Raw genomic sequence first — 26,003 nt, forward strand, 5'->3', positions numbered from 1 at the left:
GTTGGTGATTTTGATGCCATACTTGATTCTCACACCTCTGCATCTCCATTTTCAATGGCTGAGAATTTCCAGGTTTTTCAAGACCTGGCAAGCAAACTCAATTAGTACTTCTGGCTCTTCTTCTGAGAAAAGGATCTGCTGGAAGCTCCTAAGTAGAGCAATACTCAGCTGCAAAAAATGTTTCCTGGGGGCAGGAAATGACCTAGTGGCTGAGAGGATTTGCATCTCCTGCAGAGGAACTGGCTTTAATTCCTAGAAGCCATGTGGTTGCTCACAACCTCAGTAACCCCAGTTCCAGAGGATCTGGTATCCTTTCTGGCCTCAGTGGGCACAAGGCACACACATAGTATGCATACACACATACAGATAGAACATTTCTACACATAAAAAGAATTACTAAACATATAAGTTGCCAGGGGATCAGGAGGTGGCTGGAGAGATGGCTTAGAGTTTAAGACAACTGGCTATTCTTTAAAGGTCCTGAGTTTAATTCCCAGCAACCACATGGTGGCTCATGACCATCTATAATGAGATCTGATGCCTTCTTCTGGCCTGCTAGCTCACATGCACTACAAAATACTGTAATAAATAAACAAATCTTTAAAAGGGGGGTCTTAAAATATATATATATATATATATATATATATATATATATATATATATATATATGTGTGTATTCATATATTTTTCTTTTAATGGGTTAGTGGTAAGATAAGTTCTGGGTTTCCTGTAGTAATGCTGGGAACCTATGAGGTAGAAATGATATTTTCAAAATGTGACCTTTTTTTTTTTTTTTTTTAAATGAGCTTACCTGTGTTTTCTTTTGCAGTATACCAAAAGATTATCAAAAAGAAAAAACACCCGTTCTTGAATATTTCCAGAAGAAATTTTCATTAGGACCCCACACATCAGCATCTCAGTGCAGGTGTCGGTAATGTTGGACCCCTGAGTGAGGAAAAAAAAAAGATGATAATGTCTGATTGCCTGATGAATATTGTTATCTTTGTAGTGCTGGGATCAAATGAAGGGTGTCATAAAAGCTAGACAAGCACACTGCCACTGCGCCATACCTGCAGCCCTGATGAAATGTTTATATGCAAATATTCTCTTCAAATTTTCACTTATTTTTATTGACAAGCAATATGTACTCAGGAGGAAGTGTATGCCATCAAAGTTATTACACTGAATGCCTGCTCCTTCCTGCTAGTCTCCAGGTCAGTCTGTATAGACACCTGGTCTACCCAGAGAGATGCTACAATGGACAAGCTAAAACAGAGGCTGAAGGGAGCCCAGGTGGCCCAAAGCTACACAAAGAACTACAGGCAACTACAATGGTGAAGCTGGGAAACAGTCCTCCACGAGTAAGCACATTACCTAATAGTCAACCCTGAAAGCTCACTGTAACAGGAGAGGAGAAGACACAATCACACACATGCACACACACATGCATGTAACAGCAGTTAAGGGGACAGAGAGGGTTTGGAGCCAGGGAAGGAAAGGGAGGTGTGATATAATTACATTATAATCTCAAAAATAAAAATAAATGCCTCAGTGATTAGTGGCTATCAATGTAAAGATCCACTCTAATTATAGACAGGAGAAGAAAATAAACAAAATCAGAAAAATGGACTGGAAGGTGGCCTGGTCGGGAAGAGCTCAGATCTCAGAACCCAGGCTGGGTGGCTCACAAGGCCTTTCACCCCAGCTCCAGGGGATCCCATGCCTCTGGATGACTCTTTTTTTTTTTTTTTTTTAATATAGTTTATTCACATTACATCCCGATTGCTACCCTTCATCCCTTCATTCCTGTCTTCCCAATCCCACCCTCCCTTGCAGGCACACAAGGAGGAAGGAATGCAGCCTATCTTGATGAGCCTGTTAGGCTATGGTCAGATGGTGGGGGAGGAGGCCCCCTTAGGCATCAACAGAACATAGCTCAGCACAGGGCTTCTGAACACACAGCTCTGAACACCACTACTGGACAACTACAGAAGTCTGTCTGTCTAACTTCCTACTACCACTCTAGCCTGTTTGCTGCCACCTAACAAGCCCATTCTAGGTGCACTGAATCATATTTAAAAAGGAGAGACAGAGAAAGAGGGGGAGAGAGAGAGAGAGAGAGAGAGAGAGAGAGAGAGAGAGAGAGAGAGAGAGATTGAGAGAGAAAGGATCCAAGTTTTCAGTAGGTCTCTCTAGTCTCTACAGTAAGAGTACTTCAGCTTTAAATTTGTCTGGGTTGGGTTTTTTCGTTTTGTTTTTTAATCTATAGGTACATTGTTGGGTTTGTTTAAATCAATGTTTCTATCTTATAGTTTGGATATTTAACATTCAGAGCAATACTATAGTTTTATATTCCCACAATAATTCCATTATATGTTTTACTGTCAACTAAAATACAAAGTTAAATGAAAACTCAAGTTTATAACAAGAAAATTTTAAAGAGGAAATTAATGAAGAGAAGGTGTTAGTATGGTCACCTGGTTATCAATGTTATAAATATATCTTTATTGTTTTTCCAGACAGGGTTCTCTGTGAAGCCTTTGCTATCCTGGACTCACTTTGTAGACTAGGCTGGCCTCAAACTCACTGAGTTCTACCTGCCTCTGATACAAACACATCTTAAATTTTAGGAAACTTCTTTTGTCTTTGTTTGTTTTTTGGTTTTTGGTTTTGTGTGTGTGTGTGTGTGTGTGTTTTCAAGATGTGTCTTTCTGTGTTAGCCTTGGCTGTTCTGGACTCACTTTGTAAACCAGGCTGGCCGCGAACTCACAGAGATCTGCCTGCCTCTGCCTCTAGAGTGCTGGGATTAAAGGCATGCACCACCACACGTGGCCCTATTGTTTAGGGGAAATGTCTTTTTATCAAGAGGGTCTTAGAAACCTACAAGAAGAACATCGTAAGAGGTAGAACAGGGCCCAGGCATATCTGCTCAAACTATTGCACTAACCAAGGACAATACAAGTAGTAAACATCGAACCCCTACTCGGATCTAGCCAATGGACAGGACATTCACCACAGTTACATGGAGAGCAGAGACTAACTCGGACATGAACTCTGGTGCCACATACTTGATGACTTCCATTTGGTGGGGAGGCCTGGTGGCACTCAAAGAAAGAATAAGCAGGCTACCAAGATGAGACTTGATAGCCTATGACCATAAAGTGGAGGAGGAGGTCCCCCTCAGTCATAGACCTAGGGGCAGAGAATAGGGTGGGGGTGGGGGTGGGAGGGAGGAAGGAACAGGAGGATACAAGTGATGGGATAACAATTTAGTTGTAATCTGAATAAAGTAATAAAATTAAAATTTTAAAAATTAAAAAAAATTTTTGAAAGTTCTTTTCACTCTGACAGTTTAGAAAGATATGAAGATCTTGTAAATCTTCAGACAGTTTGATCCATTCTCATGTGTTCATAAACCCAAATTACCATGAGAACATAAATGTAAGTTTCCATTCCTGTAGCGTGATTTCTTATTATTTACTTATAATTATATAATTTGTTATCATAGAAATAAACAGAGTAAAATTAACATTTTAAAATGATACTTACCAAGATGCTTATATAAGTAACTAACTAAATATTACAGAAGGGCTTTCTTAGCAGAAATTTCAGAAAAGTCACAGAATATGTCCTTTTTAGTGTGTCCTTACTGTAAGTAACACATGCCAACCCAGTATAAAGGGTACCCACATATTATCCTCCTTGGAATGTTAAATATTCCAAGTCAGCAATCCAATTAACATATTCAGACACTAGCAAATAGTCTTACAGGACATAAAGACTAAAAATGCATTGCCTGACCTGTAGCTTGTAAAATAATTACAAGTATTTTCCATTAAACTGATCTAGCAACTGATTCAAAGTCTTCTAGGGTAGCAACACCACGAGGCTTTTTCTTCTTTCTGCAACTGTGGTAGTCTGCCTTTCAACCTGCTTGGTAACACCTACTGTACATTTCAACATTACTGAGTAGTCCTTTAAACTCTCAATATGTCATTTGGCCTGGTTAGTATTTTATCCTCATTTTGACAATTAAGGCCATAGTCACTGAACAACGGTAAACAAATACTTTATCAAGAATACGAATGTCCACAAATTTCTTGTATTTCCCAGAAGCAGAAAGCGTCAAATGGTATATACTCACTTATATCTGGTCACTAGCCCAAGGGATATGTCTCATGAAAGTCTTCACTTACCAGGAAACTGGGACAGAGGGGAGGACATCCTATTGGGACTCTAGGTAAGAGAAGCATGGGAGAATGGGGAAATAGAAGGAACCAGGTGGTCCTAGAACTCTACAAAAAGAACATTATGATGGGCAGATCTAGGCCCAGGGGTCCTGATCAAACTATGGCACCAGCCAAGGACAATACGTGCAGTAAACTTCGAACCCCTACACAGATCTAGCTAATGGACAGGACATTCCCCACAATTGAGTGGAGAGTGGGGTGTGACTTTCACACGAACTCTGGTGCCCCATATTTGACCAAGTCCCCTGGATTGGGAGGCCTGGTGACACTCAGAGGAAAGATAGCAGGCTACCAAGAAGAGACTTGATACCCTATGAGCATATAGAGGGGGAGGAGGTCCCCCTCAGTCACAGTCATAGGGGAAGGGAGGGAGGGAGGAATGGTAGGATACAAGGGATAGGATAACAATTGAGATATAATATGAATAAATTAATAAAATATATTTTTAAAAAAGAATACGAATATCGCTGGGTGTGGTGGCTCACGCCTTTAATCCCAGCACTCGGGAGACAGAAGCAGGGGGATCGCTATGAGATTGAAGCCAGCCTAGTCTACAAAGTGAGTCTAGGACAGCCAAGGCTACACAGAGAAACTCTGTCTAGAAAAACAAAACAAACAAACAAAAAAAGAATACGAATGTCAAAATTTGAATATTTCTACATGCCAAGCAATACTCTACACACTTTCTCCCAGCATGCATTTATACAAAAGTGATCTTTCTGAGATAAGAAATTATGAACCACTAAAATTAACCTCTACTATTAGCCCTCTCTTCTTGAATGTCAATCACAAAGGGCTAAAAAGAAAATAAAGGTTGGAGAAGATGAAAGAAAAGAAGAATCCCTAGAAGCTCCCCAAATATGCAACATGTTGGCCAAGATCCAGCAGAGACAGTCCCATTCAAAGCAAAGAAAACTGACTAGGTTGGGAAATTGTGTCCCTAGAACAAGAATCCTGTCACTGGTGCTGGAATTTCATGAACCCTTTGAACATTCTTATAGAAACCTGTTAAAACTATGGAATCAGGTTGAACATGAAAAATACCAGTGTTATCATCTAAAACTTGCCAGAAAATACATATCACACACAAAAGATGCATCTGATTTGCTCTTCTGGAGTTTCCAATCATTAGCCAAAAGTATAACTTCAGTACTTGAATGTAAGATTAAATCAAATGAATAACATTTATATTACCAGCAAAATGTCCCCAAGTTTTTTCCATTTCCATTTAATGCAAGTTTAAGTGGATTCATTTTTGGTGGCCCCTTTTCAAAAATACTTATCCTCCTTGTAACTCAGTTCTACCTCAAAGTAGAAGATGCTCAAATCCCATGTCATGTTGTACAGGGGGCAGGCGGTGGGGGAACAGAATAATCTCATTGGCAGTTTCTGGAACAGCCAAACTCAAGAAGCAATGAGGGAACAAAGCTTGAAGTCCATCACAAGCTAAATCAAATGTAAGCAGCCCATAGATTCTAGAAGCAACAAGGACTAATTTCAAAATGCCCACAGAGAGCTGGGAACATGTCTATGATGTTAGGAGTGAAATCTGAGTGGCCAGTAAAAAATAAGCCTGGTCTACATAGTAATTTCCAAGCCAGCTGTGAGATTCTGTGAAAAAAAAAAAGGGGGTGGGGGGTAAAATTGTATTTTCCCATCTGAAAAGAAATCAAGAAAAGTCATATTTCCCTTATGTTTCTCTTTCATTTTCTAAAATATAATAATTATGACCTTCCCCGCTTCCCCCAAAAAACTTTCTTCATGATTCCTTCTCTTACATCTTACTGTGATTTTTTTCCCCCACATTTGGGAGACTATTTCCAAATAAACAAATCAAGGACTTCAAGCTAAATTGCTAAACAATGTCATGATATTCCTTCATCAAAATCCCTCCGTGTGAATCCATAACCTACAGCCAAATCCACATAACTGATCTCCCATAGCTAGGTAAGACTGAGAGTGGTCCCGTTCTGTGGAATAAGTCGACAGCTCTGATGAAACTTCCAATACATTTCTTGTCCAAAGCAAATTAATTGTCGACATGTGAATTCAGTGAATTGGGTCCAGTGCTCTGTCACTCTCGACTTTATGGCTCTGTCTCATTCACTCATTATCAAATTCTTCTCAAGTACAGTGGGCATTGCCATTCCCCTGGTAATTAGTATAACAAACTCTGATAGTAAGAAGCATAACTTCAAAGATGAGTAATTAAAGCATATGCTATAGATCTTCTTGGCCATAATTACTATGCAAATGCTGAGAAAAGCCTAATTTCTTTATTGAACTTACTGCTGAAGGATGGGCAGGCAAACAAACCTACTTCAAAGAATCAGCTATTTTTCTTACCTGCCAACTTGCAAACCTAATCTCCATTAGCTTATTGTTTTTGAGCTATTGGGTGAGTTAATTGTCCTAACCTGTAAGTTGACAGAATGTTCCCACTCAGCCACTGTTAAGGTGTGGTTAAGCCCTCAGAGAAGTTCATGTCCTAGAGACATAATATGACAATGTTGAGGTGGTAGAGCCTTTAAGGGCTGGTGAGTGGTGAAGATAACTAGGTCACGGCACTGGACTCACAAAATGTTAAAACAGATCATATGGGACTCGGTCAGTTCCCATGAGAACGAATTCTTAAAAGGGAGCCTGGTAAGCCTGGCAGTGGTGGTGCACACCTTTAATCCCAGCAGAGGAAAGAGGATCTTTGTGAGTTCAAGGCCAGCCTGGTCAACAGAGTGAGTTCCAGAACAGTCAGGACTACCCTGTCTGGAAAAAAAAAGAAAAAAGAAAAAACACGGAGCATGTAGCCTGGTACTTTCTCTGGTTCCCTCTTCCACAGGTGACTTAGCTCTTCCTCATGCACTCCCAGAACAGTCACCTGGTCTGAAGCTCTCAGAGACCTGAGCAGATGCCTTGGATTCACACACTCGTTGCTTCCCCAGACCATGAGCTGAGAACAGCTGTTCCCTGCCATTGCTTGCAGTTGCCTATTCACTTTACCTAGAGCTTGATAAGTTGTCAGAAATGTCAGTTACTCAAAATCATTTTCAAGTCTGACACTGTAGATTTTCGATTGGTAATGTGACCTACACGTTTTCTGTAAAGTTAACTTTTATTTGAAAAGTCCTTGTCTACCATAGTTAGAGGTGACTATTTGCTGTAATGAAACACCATGACTCAAAACAAGTTGGGGAGGAAAGGGTTTATTTGGCTTACAGTTTCACCTTGTAGTTGATGCTAAGGGAAGCCAGGACAGGCACTCAAACAGGACAGGGACCGGGAGGCAGGAGCTGCTGCAGAGGCCATAAAGGGGTGCTGCTTACTGGCTTGCTTCTCTAGGCTTGATCAGAGGGCTCATCCAGAATCACCACCCTTGGAATGGCCCCACCCACAATAGGCTGGCCCCTCCCCCATCAATCACTATTTAAGACAATACCCTACAGGTTTGCCTGCAGCTGGACTCTCTGACGGCATTTTCTCCATTGAGGTTCCTTCCTCTCACAAGACTATAGCTTGTGTCAAATTGACAGGAAATCAGCCAGCACAATGGCTTGGATTCATATAACTCTAAGTAATTGTAATGTTTAATCTGTGTTGTCAACTTGACTGGATTTGAAATCAAACTCAGAGCATGACTGTGGAGGTATTTCCAGAGGTTTAACTGAGTAGGAAAGATACACCTTGACTACGGGAGCAGCATCCCATGGGATGAGGTCTTGAAGTATATTAAAGAAGAAAAAATGAGGAACACAGCTGAGTACCAGAACATCCTTGTCTCTCTGCTTTTTAACTAAGGACACAATGTGACTGGTCACCTTAGCCTCCTGCCACCATGCCTACCATGCCAAGATGCCCTTACTTCCTTAAGTTGCTTTCACTAAGTATTTTGTCACAGCACTAAGTATCTAGTAGAGCAATATAGCTGCTGTCACTAGCTGAGTTCATATCCTATACAAATAGGACTTCTTAAGGATAAAGTCCAACTACTGAACCAAAGCTTCAAATTATTGCATCATATTTGCAGAACTTTCACAACATTCGAAGCATTCTCACCAACTTCATTGAACCCTTGAGATCACCAACATTATCTACAAATGAAGCCTGATGTATTACCCACCCCAAAGAAGGGGACTTGTAGACACCCAGACTAAACATCAAGGCTCCTCAAAAGCTGTGCTTTTCCCCACTGTTCCATATGATTTGGGAACAATAAATGTGAACTATTTATGCAAATTCCACACACAAGTGTAAATGATCACTTAGTAGCACAAATTTCCAGGTGGGCAAATTATTTGTGAGAATTTACTGTAAAATCAAACCCTTTTTTCAGGGTCATAGTCTCGCACGTGCTTTTTAGTCCTAGCCCTTGGGAGGCAGAGGCAAGCAGCCTGGTCTACAGAGTGAGTGCCAGACCAGGACTACACAGAAAAGCCCTGTCTTTAAAAATAAACAAACAAAACCTTTCTTTGATTACTGGGACAATGAGTCCCCGGATAATTGAATGAGAAAAAATTCTAACCAAAATTGGAAAGAGTACAAATTCATCACTTAATAAGACTTTGGTGCTATTCAAGGGCATTTTAGTGACTGATGCAGAAATGCTGTCCTGGAGGTTGTCCTGAGAGACCTAGAGGTGCCTGACAAGGAGATCATTCTTAGCATTTACCCCAAGTTGCTAACTAATAAACTCTTCAAGGGACTCTGCCTTCCTTGAGTATCAATGTGCCACCTACATCAGCTCTTGGACTCTCCCAACAGCACATCAAAAAACAAGCCAAAGTACCTCTTCAACCCATTCCTGTCCCTCAGGGCGGAGATAACCCTGTACAACTCTGTGCTTCTACTGAGTTCTCTTAGAAGAGTAACAATACCTCCTACCCCCTTCAAAAGGATGAACAGTTCCCCTCATTACTATAGAGGGTTGGTGGGGTATACGGCCAGGCCTAAGCATAGGTTATCAAGCAGTTGGCTCAAACCCACTCTAAGCTTCATGCTTCAATGTCCCCAAGCTCAATTCTATGGCCATATCTCATGTATTCATTATGAAGATCTTCTCAAGAAGAGGCAGCATTAGCACGCTTTTTGGAACTAGCCATTCCTATCAACTGCCCTGTCTTGACACAGCTGAGCTCTTGCTGGATTCCTGCATCCTTAACAGAATTACTAAAGTTCTGCTAGCTTCTTCAGCTTTGAGGCTCTGGTATTAATGTAGCAAAATCAGGGCTGGCGTGTCAGCTTTCTGTGACTATAAAAAAAAAAAAAAACCTGACATAAATCAATGGATAAGAAGGAGTTCAGAGGCAGGTGGATCGCTGTGAGTTCGAGACCAGCCTGGTCTACAAAGCGAGTACAGGACAGCCAAGGCTACACAGAGAAACCCTGTCTTGAAAAACCAAAAAAAAAAAAAAAAAAGGAGAAGTTTGGGTTCGGGTTTTGTTTCATGTTTTCCAAAATTCCAGTCCTTGGTCACTTGGCCCCATTGCTTTGGTTGATGATGAGATAGTACACGACGGTGGGAGTGTGTGCAGAGATGATTGCTTACCCCATGGAGGAAAGGAAGTGAACAACAGGAGAAGCAGGAAGGCCGGGCAACTCAATTTCCCCATCCAAGGCACACTTCCCACTCACCTAATTTACTTGCACTAGGCCTCACCTCCTAAAAGTACTGTTCCCTCCGAACAATTCCAAAGGCCAAGGTACAGCCTTCAATAAATGGGTATTTGGGAAACATACAAGATCCAAATTATAACAACTGGCCTAACTGATACACTCTCTGCTGTGAGCTACTCGTGAAATAGCACAACCCGAGGCTGTGCAAACAGCAATCATCTTTAAGCAAACCCTCTTCTCTGTAGCAGACCAGATATTTTAGGCTACATGCATACACAGGAAACCAAACTCCACAGTCCTGAAGACAGCCTCTGAAGCTCTCAATAGTAACAGATAAATCCTGCAAGTTTAAGAGACTTTAGTTTTGCTTCCAGTATTTGACTGATGACAAAGCCTCGAAAGCAGCAGGACAACTGATCGGCAGGAAGCAGATAACCCTCATGAATCAACTGTCAAACATGCAGCCACTCTCCCTGATTCAAAGAGGCAGCAATCTGCTGCAGGAGGGTCACCCTGGACACTATGAATGGAAGAATAGGAGGCACACGGAAGTTAAGGGAGACCCCAGGTAGCACTTTAAATGGAGCAGAGCAGGGAGGCAGGGGCAAAGAGGAGGCTTGTCTCAGGTCAGCGCTGATGATGTTTTTGCACACCAGGCTGAATATCATTTTAGGGCTAATGAAAACCAACAGTTGAAGAAAAAATGAGTTAATGGCAAGTTACCAAGGATAAAGGTGATTTCTGTGGGTTGACTGGAGTTGTACTTGCCTGTATATTTTCTTTCCCATTTATACTTTTGTATTTTTAATATCTTGGGGGTTTTTTTTGTTTTGTTTTTTGTTTGTTTGTCTAGTTGGTTGGTTGGTTTTGTCTTTGTTTTGTTGTTGTTGTCGTTGTTGAATGTGTGTTTTGTTTGTTTGTTTGTTTGATTTTGGTTTTTCGAGACAGGGTTTCTCTGTGTAGCCTTGAGTGTCCTGGACTCACTTTGTAGACCAGGCTGGCCTCGAACTCACAGTGATCTGCCTGCCTCTGCCTCCCAACTCTGGGATTAAAGGAATGTGACACCACGCTCGGCATATTTTTATTATCTTAATTGCTTTCTTAATCACAGGAAAAAAGTTTGCTAGCCCAATGTTCATATTCATTTAAATTATGGTCATTTCAAACCAGAATTTTAGCTTAATTTTATAGCAGTGCTGTAAAGTAACTGGGACACAACATCACCAGTCACCATAGCTGGGAACATCTGACAGACTCAACCAGGACCTTCATTCACTTTTTTATCTTAAACAATAAAATATTTCTTTAATGACTCATAAAACTTATAACATTTTTCATTTTGCCTAGAGGAACACTATGAAGTCATAGAGATTTCCCTCAGTGTAGAAATGAAGAAATCAAAGCAGAGTGGCTACTAAAATGATATTCAACTTCAGGTCCCTAATTAAAGAGTCTAAAGTTGAGTTCAGAGCACAAGCATTCCTTTATCATGCCAAGCATTCAGGTTACGTACTTCTTGACCAAAACCAGGACAGGAAAAAGGGAGCTGTGGTACCTGAAGTGCCAAAGCCTTGGAGGTTATGTGGAGATTTGTTGTTTCCATCACAAAATTCTCAGCTCAAGGTGCCTTTTCATCTTACATACATGTTCAAGTAGCATAAAAAGCTGACTACTACGGTCTGTGAGCTGCTGGGAGATAACCACCTGGGGTTCCGTGCATTGAGAAGAAGCCCTGCGTGTGACTCCACAGCTACCTGAAGCTGAAAAGGTGAGCAGAGTGCACGTACCTCCCAGCCTTCAATGTGTGACTGCCACTCTTCTAAAACTTCCAGCTTTTCCATCTGTCTCTTGGCCTCGTTAATGTTGGAACACACAGCCTTCATGGCTTGGAGGGCTTCCATCACCGCGGCGTAGTCACTGTGTTTCCGGGGGGTCCGTTTCAGTAATTCCTGTTTATACACAAAAGCAAACCGCTTTGGGATCTCCCGTTCTGTGGTACAGCAGATTCAGACTGACCAGGAAACGAAAACTACACAGACTGTGACAGCCACTCTGCTAGGTGACATCATAAACTCCAGCAAGATAGAGATCAAAAGCAAAAGGTCAAATCGATGAGTTAGCATTGCTTTAACGCTCAGTTTTCCAGTCACTGTAATTTTCCCTCAGACTTGCCTATAGTTTAGAAACAGAATGAGGTTTCTTCCAAATCAAACTATCTCACCTGGATCTCATCGTTTTCTAAAAATCTGACTTTTGTTCTAACAGAAGCATACCAGTATAGTTAATTTCCTTTTTCGTACACACTTCAACGGATCTTCAAATAATTATGCACCACAGTTTCAAAACTTAATTAAATTTCTATTTCTAATATCTTTTGAGAAACTATAAAGATATGCCATGAATAAAGCAACACTTGTATATATTTTATACTCTAGCAAAATAATTCCTTTATCTCTTCCACAGCATCCCGTCACTAGGGCAGCAGAACACACCATCTTCATCACTGACCTGGTTCACTCTCTGTGAGGAGCAGACTTCTATACACCCAACAACTCCCTTATTTAATTCTTAGCTTGTCCTTTGGGCATGGGGAATTTATTTATGGGTTTTCTTTTCATTCCAAATATCAAAAGCAGAATAATCTGCAATCTTTGAAGTATATTAAAATGTCTTCTTAGCTATTGTTTAGAAGCACAAAATTAAACATCTTCACCCACTGTCTAGACAGCTGTGTCCGCACTGCTTTTTAATTACTCATTTGTTTCTTTATGGCAGTTGTCATCAACATGGCACTCACACAACTACAGAAACCCTGAGGCATAATTTCAGAAAGATTGCTTCTTCTTCCTCCTTTTCTTTCTTTCTTTTTTTTTTTTCTTCTTTTTCTTTTTTCTTTTTTTTAATTTGATTTTATTTCTCAACATGCAGTGGGAAAGTGGGCAGTTCTTAGTTGTTTTATTGTTGAATATTTTGAAATAAACTTTGACTTTGTGTTTGATATGATCTCACACTAAAGGAATACATATTCCATTATTCCCAAGATGAAGCTGAATTTTTTTTATTCTGGATCCCAAATTTGTAAGAGGGACATGCAACTTCAGAAGTAAATTCTCAGAAGTAAAGCCCCCCTTAAAGTATGTGAAGTGAGGACATTGACAGTCGGGACAGGATGTTGGCCCTTGGAATGCTCCCGAACACCAATCTGAAGGGCTGAGGCATGAATTAGATGATGTGAAAAAACAAAAGACAATCAAATAATGGTTCTAGTGGTTACTTGCTCTCAGATCCTTTTAATACTTTCCTTTGAATAAATAAGGCCACTCAAAGAGAATCCGAGCATAACTTTTCAGCATTAGCCTAACTATATTCATAAGTAAATGGTCTTTTTTTCTGTATGAAAATAATCTTCCCCCAAAAGGAAAGGAGGTCACCTCTGCCTAAAGTCTCTTAACTCCTCTCTTTCATGTGAGACAAGAATGTATCAGTGATGCTATTTTTTATTTTTAAGAATTAAATTCAAATACTTGAGGTCACTTCTAATCAAAATGCAACTGTTTGTTTACAATGTACTTTCAACATTCCCTTCTGAGCCTCACAACAAAGTAAATACCTGGGATTCCAACAGGAATCAGGGATGAGGGCACCTATGGGTGAAAAGCACACCAAGTCTCTTGGCTGGAGATCATGGGGACTCTCAGGATATTGGAACATACAGAGCCGTGCTGGTACTGACACCGCACCCCAAAGGCTGTGCCAAAACTGCAGCCAAAGGTCCCTGTCTTTGCTTAGTATAAGGCTTTTCATAGCTTAACCAAGAAACTTTAGACCTGCTTTCTAATAAGAAATCATTCTTTTTAAAAAAATGTTTTTATAGATGGTGGCTCAGTCCATAAAGTTCCTGCTGTATCAAAAACTGGGTGTGGCCGGCTGCATCCATAACCCCACTGCTGAGAGTAGGAGCAGAGACCAGAAAATCACTGAAGTTTACTGGCTGTCCAGCCTAGCCTAGTTGATAAGCTTCAGGCTCAGCGAGAGACCTTGGTTCAAAAAAATTAAGGTGGAGAGCAATTAAGGAAAGATGCCCTGAAGGCAGCCGAACACCCTGACAGGCAGACAGTTAAGAAAAAGAGGCTATAGGTAAACAGCCAGATGGTAAACTTCTGGCTTCTCCATTCAGGAAAAAAAAAAATGACTTGGCCGAGCTTCTCTCTGTGGCTTAGCTTTTCCCTGTATCTGAGCTCCTCCCTGCCTAGACAATAAGATTTTTTGAAAAGACTTGCCTAGGAGTCCTCCTGAGGAGCACCTAAATATTAAGGTCAGGATAAACTGAGCCAAACCATGAAAGCATAGCTTGGGGTGACCATTGAGTTTGCTGTTACCTCTTCCCCATCCTGGAACAGGAACACCACCACTGCTACTTTTAAAGTATGGTGGAAACTGGAGGAGGCTGTAATTTGACTGTTTTCCCATTTCTTTGATAGGGAGGATTCACTTTCAAATTTAGCTCTAACGCCTTAGTTTCAAAGAGCAAAAAAATTCTTTCAGATAGCTCTGGCTGAAAGTGTCAGAGCTGGCAACCACGCCCTGGGATGAGGCTGAGGAGCTCTTAGAGGCAGTTACAGGCACCTGGCTCCAGAGAGACTTTGTGAACTTTTTGCCTTTATCCGGACAATCATAGTCTTCTCAGACTGGGTAGAATCTTGTTAGGGTCTTATCTAATCTCCTCTGATATGGAGAATCTCGTTAGCATCTTACCCAGTCTTCTCTGACTGGGTAGGAATTTGTCAGGGTCTTATCTAACCTGACTACCAGCAGGCTCTTCTTAGCAGGTCAGAATAAAGGGGCCATTAACAAAACAGTTAAACAACCTATTGGGCTGTTAGGTGTTGGACGCTAACTGCCACCCTTCCAGAGAGCTGTGCCTAGAGGCCAGCTAGCTCCTTTTACTACTATATACTTGAAATAATGGGGGGGGGGAGAAGAGCTAAGCTAAAATCTGAGATTGAGGGACCTAATCTGGAGACTTTCTTCATAGGGCATAGCCCTGTCTGGGGGCAACTTAACTGGGGTTCATATTGACCCACCAGTAGCCAATAAGGGTCTCTGATATTTTTCAACAGCTCTCACATTAAAGAGGATACTGCATCAATGGATTATGGTGAAAACTCTAGCCTAGGGAGAGACGATGTAGAAGAGGCAGAGAAACTGGAAGAAAAACCTTCACCCAAGAAAACACTACTAGTAAATAAAACACCCCCAAGGATCTCTCCTGGTCTCTGGGAGCCCAAGCCCCTAAATAACCTGCCACCCCCTCCCTACACGCAGAGGGATGTTTCATCTTAGGTGAGAACCAGGAGAGACAGAAGGAGTTACGTTTGCCCATGCCTCCTTTACGCTGCCAGAACTGAACGACAAGAAGAAAGACCTGAGAAGTTCCACGGAGGATCCAGAACAGTATGGTCAATCCTCTGAGCAACTAAAGCAGGTATATGAATTATGCTGGAGAGATGTGATGGTATCATTAAAACAAACACCAACCCTTTTGGAAAAGAGGAGCGTGGTAGGCAGGCTCTTGGAGCAGCAATGACACTGTCAGTGCCCACAAGACTTAAGTGAGCAAGGACTTCCCTATGAGGGATAAGGCCAGCTTCTCTCAAAACCCTTCTGAAATCCAAATGACCCCATGAAGAATGGAGAGGACATTTCCTTTACTGTATAATGGAGGTCCTTAAGAAGGCTAAGGGCAAGCCGGATACGGTGGCACACGCTTTTAATCCCAGCACTTGGGAGGCAGAGGCAGGCAGATCGCTGTGAGTTCAAGGCCAGCCTGATCTACAAAGCGAGTCTAGGACAGCCAAGACTACACAGAGAAATCCTGTCTCGAAAAACAAACAAACAAACAAACAAACAAACAAAAAAGGCTAAGGGCAAAACTCTTAATTAGTCCCTCTTTTATATGTCACAAAGACAAAGACAAGGGGCTTCCACTGGGAAAAGATACCAACTCACCTAGAATCACAGGAGGAAGTAATCCTAAGAGCCACACTCTTAACTCAGCCAGCTACAGACATCCATAAAAAGCCCCAGACTCTGGTAGCTGCCCCAGACAAAACACTAGCGGGCTTTTTTTTTTTTTTTTTTTTTTTTTTTTTGGTCCAGGTCATAAACTCGATCTTTTTATGACAGACTCATGAAAGGAAAGAATACTATGGGCTGTTAGCAGGCACTCCAAGAGCCAACTAGATAAATGATCCTCCCCGGATACAAGTCTAAGCCTAGGGCTTGTTTCCTCTGTGGGCAAGAAGGTCACTTCCTGTGGGGATGCCTTCAGAGACCTTCAAGATTCTATCCCATCTGTAAGGGAAATCTCTGGCAGCATCATTGCCTTCCAGGCCAGTGGAGCCTCATGTCATCATCACCTTCTCTACAAAGACAGGGCTGGTGGGCGGGGCTTACCAGACGGTCTCCAATAATGCTCAACAATATTGAGGAGCCCTAGGAATTTCTGAGTCTAAGGAGCATAAGATTAGATATTTCATCCAACTGCTTGCATGCTGAGAGATCTCTACTTTTCTCATTTCTTTTTGATAGTTCTCCATACCCAGACTCCTCGCTGGAAAGACACCTTTTGTCTAGACTCAAGGTCAAACTACTTCTCCCTCCAGGGCAGAACACTATTGCTTATCTCATTGGAAAACAAAGGTCAAGTCAGTGTGGACAGATGGAAGAACACATGGTCTCTTTTGTGGTCATGTAGCTTAAAGATCCTGCCTATTTTCTAGATCAGAAGCAATGTCTCCTAACGTGGGAAGTCAGAGGTGGGTTTCTCTCCATAATTCAAGGGCTAGTAAAATAACGATGTTTGGTTGAATGTTCTACTACATAGATCATCCCATTCTTGGTGTTAGCAAAGGCCCTGAAAAACGGAAGTCAGTCCAAGGTCTCTGTATGCTCAATGACAATGGTTCAAATCTATCCAGTCATTCCTAATTCTCATACTCCTCTCACCCACATTCCCCTAAAAAGACTCATGGGTCAGGGTTAGATCTTGTTTGTTTGTTTTCAAGACAGGGTTTCTCTATGTAGCCCTGGCTATCCTGGAACTTGCCATGTAGACCAGGTTGATCTCAAATTCAGAGACCTGATTGCCTCTGCCTCCCAAGTGCTGGGATTGAAGGTATGCACTGCCATTACTGGCATCTTTCCAGTGCTATATCTTAAAGACAGCTTCTTAAATATCTCATTCCACCCATAATCAGTGTTATATTTGCTGGTGAAGATCCCACAGAGCAGGACAAATTACTTGCATTGTCCTCTTGCAGGAGTGTTAAGGCAGTCTGCCTTATTTGTCTTAGTTCTTTCCCAAGACTTAATGGGATGAACTTATCTGAAGAGCATCTTAATCGACTGTAGATGATCTCCTATGTAGGCAAACTGAAGAAGAACTCACATCCAGAGACAAGACACCCTCCTTAATCTCCAAGCTGACAGAGGCTACAGGCCCTCTTGGGGAAAGGCCCAACTATGCAAAACCAAGTTGCCTATTTGGGCCTTGTCTTGCCAAAAGGGCCCAGAGCTTTAGGATCTGAATGAATCTGACCCTTCTAGGCTTTCCTGCTCTCTGAAGCCCACTCTCCCAAGCCCTCAAACAGAAGAAGGCCCTTCTGGGAGGTAGAGGATATTGTGGAATTTAGATCCCTGGCTAACTATGCTTCTAAATCAGGCTCTCAAGACGATGCAAGCTGAAGAATTTACCAGTTAAATGGACTCCTAATTCCTAGCAAGCCTTCCAGAAACTTGAAAATATATTAATCAAGACGCCTGCCTTAGGCTTCCCTAGTAAACCTAAACTGAGAGACAGGGAAGTGCTCTGGGGATGTTTAACCAATGCGTTGGCCATTTCCTCAAGTCATAAAGATAGCGAAGGAATTAGATCAGATACCCATGGGCTGGGCTAAATGGCTATGTTGCTTCCAGACTCCTGATTCCTAAAGCTCAAAAGACTACCCTTGGGCGCCCCTCAGAGTTCTCATGCCTCATTACACTGGGTCATTCTAAATTAGAAGAGAAGAAATCTCTAACTCAGTGGTTCTCAACCTTCCTAATGCTAGGACCCATTAATGAGTTCCTTGTTTTATGACAACCCTCCCAAACCATAAAAGTATTTCCATTACCACTTTATAACTGTAATTTTGCTACTTTTATGAATCATAATGTAAATGTCTGTGTTTGATGGTCTTAGCCTACCCCTGTGACAGGGTCATTCGACCCTCAAAGAGCTCCTGACCTGCATGTTGGGAAGCATTGCTAATCTAACTCACATGCTGGAGAGAACTGAATTTACTCCCAAGACCTGTCCACATCTGAACCATCTCTCTCAGAAAAGGAAGGGGAGCCTCTCTAATCTGGTCAAGAAGTCCCCTGGACAACTGTGTGGCCCATCCTGGTCCCTCAGACCACCCCCTGGAAAACCCTGATTTGATCCTCCATACAGAAGTAAATTCCTTCATGAAAGACAAAATCTGACATACAGGCTATGCAATAATCACTGGCTTTGAAAGGCCTGAATGAGGACCAAATGCCTCTACTCAACTAGCCAAACTGAAAGAACTTATTTCAGCCCTAGAAATGTTCTAAGGGGGGAAAAAAGTCAGTATTTGTTTACACTGATCCCAAATATGGCTTCCTCACTCTCCATGCCCATGTAACCACATGGAAGAGGCCTCCTCTTAACTACATCTGAGACCCCTATGAAGTAATCTCTAGAAATTCTTAGGCTCCTGAATGCAATGCTTTTGCTCACTCAAGTGTCTGCAACCCACCCACTGTCCTAGACATCAGAAAAGGGATGACCCAGTGGCAAGAGAAATAGAATGGCTGACTCTGAGACTAAAAGGGCTGCACTGGAGCATGAGAAAAGCCCCGCCCTCTGGGAGGAATCTCTGTTGCCTCCTGAAAGAGCCAACAACTCGCTTAAGAAACCCCTAGAAATGATCACAATGAGTGAGTTAACCCAGAAGCAGAAAGACTCAAATGGTATATACTTACTTATATCTGCATACTAGTCCAAGGGGCATGTCCCACAAAAGCCTTCACTTACCAGGAAACTGGGACAGAGGGGAGGACATCCTATTGGGACTCTAGATGAGAGAAGCTTGGGAGAAGAGCAAAGTAGAAGGATCCAGAGGGTCCTAGAAACCTACAAGTAGAACATTATGATAGGCAGATTTGGGCCCAGGGGTCTCGCTCAAACTAAGGCATCAGCCAAGGACAATACAGGCGTTAAACTTTAAACCCCTACCCAGATCTAGCCAATGGGCAGAACATTCTCTACAGTTGAGTGGAGAGTGGGATATGACTTTCTCACATACTCTGGTGCCTCACATTTGACCATATCCCCTGGAGGGGGAGACCTGGTGGCATTCAGAGGAAGGACAGCAGGTTACCAAGAAGAGACTTGATACCCTATGAGCATATACAGGGGGAGGTAATCCCCCTCAGGAATAGTCATAGGGGAGGGGAATAAGGGGAAAATGGGAGGGAGAGAAGAATGGGAGGATGCAAGGGATGGGATAACCATTGAGATGTAACAAGAATAAATTAATTTTAAAAAAATTAAAAAAAAAAAAAAAAAAGAAACCCCTTTAGCCGTTAAAACCAGAAATCAGACACAGTGTGTGATTGGCACCGCCGCATGGCATATACTTACTTATAAGTGGATATTAGTCCAACATAGATGTCTTCTGAGACTCTTCCACTCAGCAGGGGATCGGAACAGATGCTGGGACTCCAGGTGAGAGTGGTATGAAAGAATAGGAGGATAGAAGGACCCAGTGGGTCCAGGAGCCCCACAAGAAGACCATCAATGTTGGTTGATCTTTTCTCAGGGTGGGTTACACAAACTGTTGTACCAACCAAGGATAATTCATGGAATAAATCTAGACTCCAGGCCCCCCACCCCCGCCCCATTCAGATCTAGCTAATGGACAGCTCATTCTCCACAGTTGTGGGGAGAGCTGTGACTGCCTCTGACATGAACTCTGGTCCATGCCCCCCCCCATTTGATTACTTCCTCTTGGTAGGGAGGCTCAGAGGCACTCAGAGGAAGGGGAAGCAGGCTATCTGGATGAGACCTGATAGGTTGTAGTCATATGGTGAAGGAGGAGGTCCCCTTCTGTCAGAGGTCTAGGGGAGGGGAATAGGGCAGAAGACAGAGGTGGGGGGCTGGGGGGGGATGGGATACAAATGAGGGAATAACAATCAGGATGTAATCTGAGTAAATTATTAAAAATAAAATAAAATAAGTAAATAAATTGTAAGGCAAAAACAAAAACAAAAACAGAAATCACCTCAGATTGAGATAACACCTAGTCACTCACTAACTTTCATTGCCCTACAATAAAAGCGCTAAAGCCCTGTTTCAGATATGTCATTTAGGACAAGGAAGTACACCCATCCTAGTAAAGAGAACGTTAAAGGGACAAGGCCTAATAGAATCCATCAATCCATCACGTAGCACAAGAATATGAGATATGCCATCAACATAACCCCTCAAAAAGTCATCTTCAGTTTTAAGCACCAAGAGAAAAGGAACCTACCCTGGGGAAGACTGGCAACTAGATTTAATTCCTATACCTGGTAGACCAAATTCCATGTATCTCCCATTCTTGGTAGACACATTTATAGGGATGACAGAGGCATTCCCAACAGAGTCAGAGATAGGTGGATTTCTGTGAGTACAAGGCCAGCCTGGTCTACAGAGCTAGTTGCAGAACAACCAGAGCTACAAAAACCAAAAAACCAAAACCAAGTCTCCAGAGTGACAACGGGCCTGATTAAAACCTTGGAAAGTCAGTATCATTAGCATCACCTATGTTGTGATTGGCAGTCCCAGACTTCTGGAGAAGTAAAGCAAGCTAAGAATCTCCTAAAATATACATAAGGAAGCTAGGTCAAGAAAGTCAAGCCCTGTGGGTGATATATATTGCCCCTGGCCCTGCTCAGACTAAGGAATGAGCTTAATTGCCAAGGCCTCATGCATTTTTAATCCCTGTAAGAGAACTTTCCTCACCAATGACCTTGACCAGTCCCTGAACCAGCAGTCACTGCTGAATCACACCACCAGCAGGCAAAATTCCAAGAAAGACACAAAGGACCGCCCCCTTTCTGTCCAGGAAACTTAATAATAATCAAGACACCAGGACCCGATCAAAAGCCTCTCCACCTCTTCTGGTAGAGCCCCTATCCTGTTATACTAGGCACCCTCGAGGCACTTTGAGTCACAGGACTGGACACATGGCTTCAACATACTTGTGTCAAGCCCTCAATTGCTTCTGGCTCCCCTGAAACAATAGGAGAGCCCAAGAAGCTGCCAACTCAAACTGAGCTTCAAGGGTCAACCCCCTCCCAAATTCAGTAACACTATATGATTGGGCTCTCCCTTCTAGGGACTGATTTCTCACTAGTTATTGCCCTATGGATATTAGGAGTGCTCTTACAGGCTATGATATTTCTTCTCTCTTTTTTTAATTATTATTTTTAAATTTCAATTTATTATAGTTTATTTAGATTACATCCCAGTTGTTTTCTCCTCAATTGTATCTTCCCATGCCCACCTTCCCTCCCACCCTACTCCCCTCCCCTAAACCTCTGACAAAAGGAGACCTATTCCCCCACCAGCTGACAGCAGCCTATCAGGTCTCATCCAGAAAGCCTGCTTCCCCTTCCTCTGTGTGCCTCCGGGCCTCTCCACAAAGGAAAAGTAATCAAATCAGGGATCACCAAAGTTCATGTCAGAGGCAGTCCTCGCTCTCCCAACAACCATGGGGAATGAGCTGGCTAGATCTGAACAGAGTCTAGGTTTACTGCATACATTGTCCTTGGTTGGTTCAACAGTTTGTGCAGGCCCCCCTGGGTCCAGATCACCAGCCTTGATGATGGCCCTTTGGAATATTTTGCAACCCTCTTGTCAAGGACCCTGTACTCTGCCCAAAATCTAGATATTTTTGAGCCATATTCTAGAAGATAGATTGGCAAAAACATGGTTCACTATATGACACACATTAAGAGGAATGTCAGATGTAGTATCTAGACAGGTTTCCTGCTTCACCTCCGCCCCCCCCCCCATTTTTCAGAGGGACCTTTACCCTAAAAAAAAACCACCCTAGACCTTGACAAGAGGGGATGTTTTTCAGAGATGCTTCTTTGCATTGGCCAGAACCCCATTAGAACCAACCCATTCAATCCTTTCCAGGATAGTATGTGTGTCGAACACAACAGCTGCTTCCCTTTCTGATTATCATCAATATGGTATATGCCACTTCATAGTGATGGCCTTCTCAAATCAGGAGTGACTACGGGTTTGGGTCATAGATCCAAATATGTGAAACTTACTGCAATATAGATCAGAGCAAAAACCACAAAAGCAAAAAACCACAAAAGCAAAAACAAGAACAATAGCCCTTACCCTGTACCTGCAGGTTAACCATGGAGTTCCCCAGTTGACATTCCCAGGTACCAGTCATGACCCTGTAGATTCACACCCTCTCCAAAATCACCTTAACAATACATACAGGATGAACCTGGAATCCACACGGGCACACCCAGACCTGGGCTCACCTGGAAACTGCCTGCCACTCTGACCCTCCAATGGGTTGTCTTCAACTTTTGAATCACCATTTGAATCCACAGGCCTATACAGAGTCAAGTTTCCTAGTTGTTGCCTCCCATCTTGCCTGAGGAAGACAGGATTGAGGAAACTGACCTGGGTACCCTAACCTCACACAAAAACCTGGGAGACAAACTTTCCCAAGAACATCCAACACCTGTCTGAACATGACTCACCTCCTTGGGGGAAAAAGGCACAAACCTAGGGATCACCAGACTGCTAGAGCGGGCCACCTCAGAAGAACGGCAAAACAGGCTGTAAAGTCAGTCTCTTATTCCAAGCACAGGGAAGAGAATGCAACAGCTAACCAAAGAAAATTCAAGTCTAAAGATGTTTCTGTCACCTCATGGAATGAGGCTTATATTCGAGGCCAACTACTTGAAATGGGATCCAAACTGGCTATGTGTCAATGGTCCACCCTCTCAAATGCGGAGACTAATTCTAGGAGCATACTTCTAATTATGGAAAGCCTTTGCTTTTAAAGATAACTTCACACCACTATAATATTTTGTCTTGTATGCTGATGTCCTAGGATCCTCATCTGACTGAGGCTACCATATACCCTACCATCCAACTTATAGGCCTGGGGAGAAATCATTAATGGCACCCAAGTAGAATCCACATGGCTGGACAATCTTACAAAACCAGATCTAGGTGGATTATATTGACCCCTAGCTAGAGAGTAGACTCTAGTTGTGTTCAAAAACAGAAGAGACCCTGACTTCACTCACACTTGCCCTTGGTGTCTATCCTCAGCAGCAATAAATTCTGGTACACTGGAAAGTACCTCTATTGTTAACAGGGCATGACCAGGGAAATGGTTGCTCTCACTGACTTTTAGGCCTCTCTCCATCAACTGCATGGTATTGGGCTCTGGTGTACCAATCCACTGATTATACAACTAGACCTTGCCCTCTTACACAAAATCTATATTATAACAATGTAGAGGAATTCTTTACACTGACCTTGTCCTGTGATGCTCCCACAGGTTTGAAACAAGAGAAACCAAATGGCCAGCTGATGGTTCTCTACTGGCTAATTGAAAGTACCTAAATATCTTGAGCCAAAGCAAAGGCATTCTTGACAAAGTACACTGAGTGGTAGATCAAGCTGGTAGAGTACCACCAGCCTGACCAGTGCTCTCTGCATGTGTATGTGTGTGTGTGTGTGTGTGTGTGTGTGTGTGTGTGTGTGTACGTGTACTTCTACACTTTTAAAGAAGTTTACTTCCTATCTTTGTTTGCTTTGTTTTGTTTTGTTTTTGAGTCAAGGTTTCTCTGTGTAGCACTGGCTATTCTGGAACTCAGATATAAACCTATAATTAATTTAGTAAAATAAGTAAGAATCCAATTGATATGAACAACAATGAATGATACAAAACATACTATGCTAAAGATAGATACGAAGTAGCAAAATTGTCTCTTTTTAAAATCCTATATGTATGCACATAAATATATATCCATATACCTGTACATAAATTCATACATTCATGTGCTATGATTTCATGGTCATTTTCATCATCATCTCTGTAAGAGGATAGACTATATACCTCAGACAGACAATTAGCAGTGACCCCACCTGTGATTTGAACTCAGGGTTCATATGTCCAATCCTATCTCAAATTCCCTATCCTAATGTAATTCCAAAAGCTATAATTTAAAACTTGCTACTTCTGTAAAACACTATATTATCATAGTAAAATAAAAATCCTTCTTACTTTCATACCTATAATAACTGCTAGGGTAGTGTTTACTGTCGGTAATAGGAGTGCTTTTTACTTAGTGTTCTATCATTTCTTGCCCCCTGTATCCACACCACAACTTCACAATAATTACTTAAAATGCAAATGTATTGGTTGAGTCTCTATTGCTGTGATAATCACCATGATCCACAGCAACTCGCAGGAGAAAGGTTTGTTTTAGCTTATAGGCCTTCATGAGGGGCAGTCGGGGTGGAAACCTGGAAGCAGGACCTGAAGCAGAGGTGCTGGAGGGACACTGCTTACTGGCATGTTCCCATGGCTTGTTACCCTCCCCCCCCCTCTCTTTTATTTAAGTAATTTATTCAGATTACATCCTGATTATTACCCCCTCACTTGTATCTTCCTGTTCCCCACTCCCTCCCTCTGTCACCCTATTGTCCTCCCCAAGGCCTGTAACAGAAGGGGACCTCCTCCACCACCATATGATAATAGCCTATCACATCTCATCCAGATAGCCTGCTTCTCCTTTCTCTAAGCGCCACCAGGCCTCCCCACCAAGGGGAAGTGGTCAAATATGGGACACCAAAGTTCATGTCAGAGGCAGTCTGTGCTCTCCATACAACTGTGGAGAATGCACTGTCCACTGGCTAGATCTGAATAGGGAGTCCAGGTTTACTGCATGCATTGTCCTTGGTTGGTACAATAGCTTGTGCAGGCCCTCCTGGGTCCAGATCTTCCAGCCTTGATGGTCTTCTTATAGTTTTCCAGGAACCTCTGGGTCCTTCTATCTCCTCATTCTCCCATACCTCTCTCACCTGGAGTCCCAACAGCAAGTTCCTGATCTGTCCCAATCCCACGCTGAGTGAAGAATCTCAAAGGACATCCATGTTGGGCTAGTCTCCAATTATATTAATAAATGGGACCTCATAAGGCTGAGAAACTTCTGTAAGGCAGAAGATACTGTCAACAGAACAAAGCAACAGCCTACAACTGGGAAAAGATCTTCACTAACCCTACATCTGACAAAGGAATAATATCCAAAATACATAAAGAACTCAAGAAATTAAACACCACCAAACCAAATAACCCAATTAAGAAATGGGGTTCAGAACTAAACAGAGAATTCTCAACAGAGAAATATCGAATGGCTGAGAAACACTTAAAGAAATGCTCAACGTCTTTAGTCATCAGAGAAATGTAAATCAAAACAACTCTGAGATTCCATCTTACACGCATCAGAATGGCTAAGATAAAAAACTCAAGTGACAGCATATGTTAGCAAGGATGTGGAGAAATGGGAACACTCATTCATTGCTGGTGGGAGTGTAAACTTCTACAACCACTTTGGAAATCAATCTGGTGCTTTCTCAGAAAATTGAGAATTAGGGCTACCTCAAGATTCTGCTATTCTACACCTTGGAATATACCCAAAAGATGCTCTACCATACAACAAAGACATTTGCTCAACTATGTTCATAGCAGACTTATTCGTAATAGCCAGAATCTGGTAACAACCTAGATGTCCCTCAGTCAAAGAATGGATAAAGAAAATGTGGTACATTTACACTATGGAATACTACTCAATTATTAAAGACAAAGAAATCTTGAACTCTGCAGGAAAAGGATGGAACTAGAAATGATCATCCTGAGTGAGTTAACCTAGACCCAGAAAGATACAAGTAGTATATATTCACTTATAATTGGAGACTAGCCCAACGTTGATGTCCTCTGAGAGTCTTCGCTTGCTTTTTTATACAACTCTGAACCATCTGCCCAA

At 42.2% G+C, this 26,003-nt stretch overlaps 1 protein-coding gene across 1 annotated transcript in view; it reads right to left on the reverse strand.

The window, feature by feature from the left end:
- Window positions 1-26,003, reverse strand: part of Prex2 (phosphatidylinositol-3,4,5-trisphosphate dependent Rac exchange factor 2) — a 292,170-nt gene that overhangs the window by 187,984 nt on the left and 78,183 nt on the right. Inside the window, exons 6-7 of the mRNA XM_051159079.1 lie at window positions 11,645-11,806; window positions 812-945 (exon numbers count right to left, since the gene is read on the reverse strand). Coding sequence (XP_051015036.1) covers window positions 812-945; window positions 11,645-11,806 — 296 coding nt within the window. The remainder of the gene's footprint in view (window positions 1-811; window positions 946-11,644; window positions 11,807-26,003) is intronic.

Source organism: Acomys russatus, chromosome 2 (genome assembly GCF_903995435.1).
Source record: "Acomys russatus chromosome 2, mAcoRus1.1, whole genome shotgun sequence".
Lineage (NCBI taxonomy): Eukaryota > Metazoa > Chordata > Mammalia > Rodentia > Muridae > Acomys > Acomys russatus.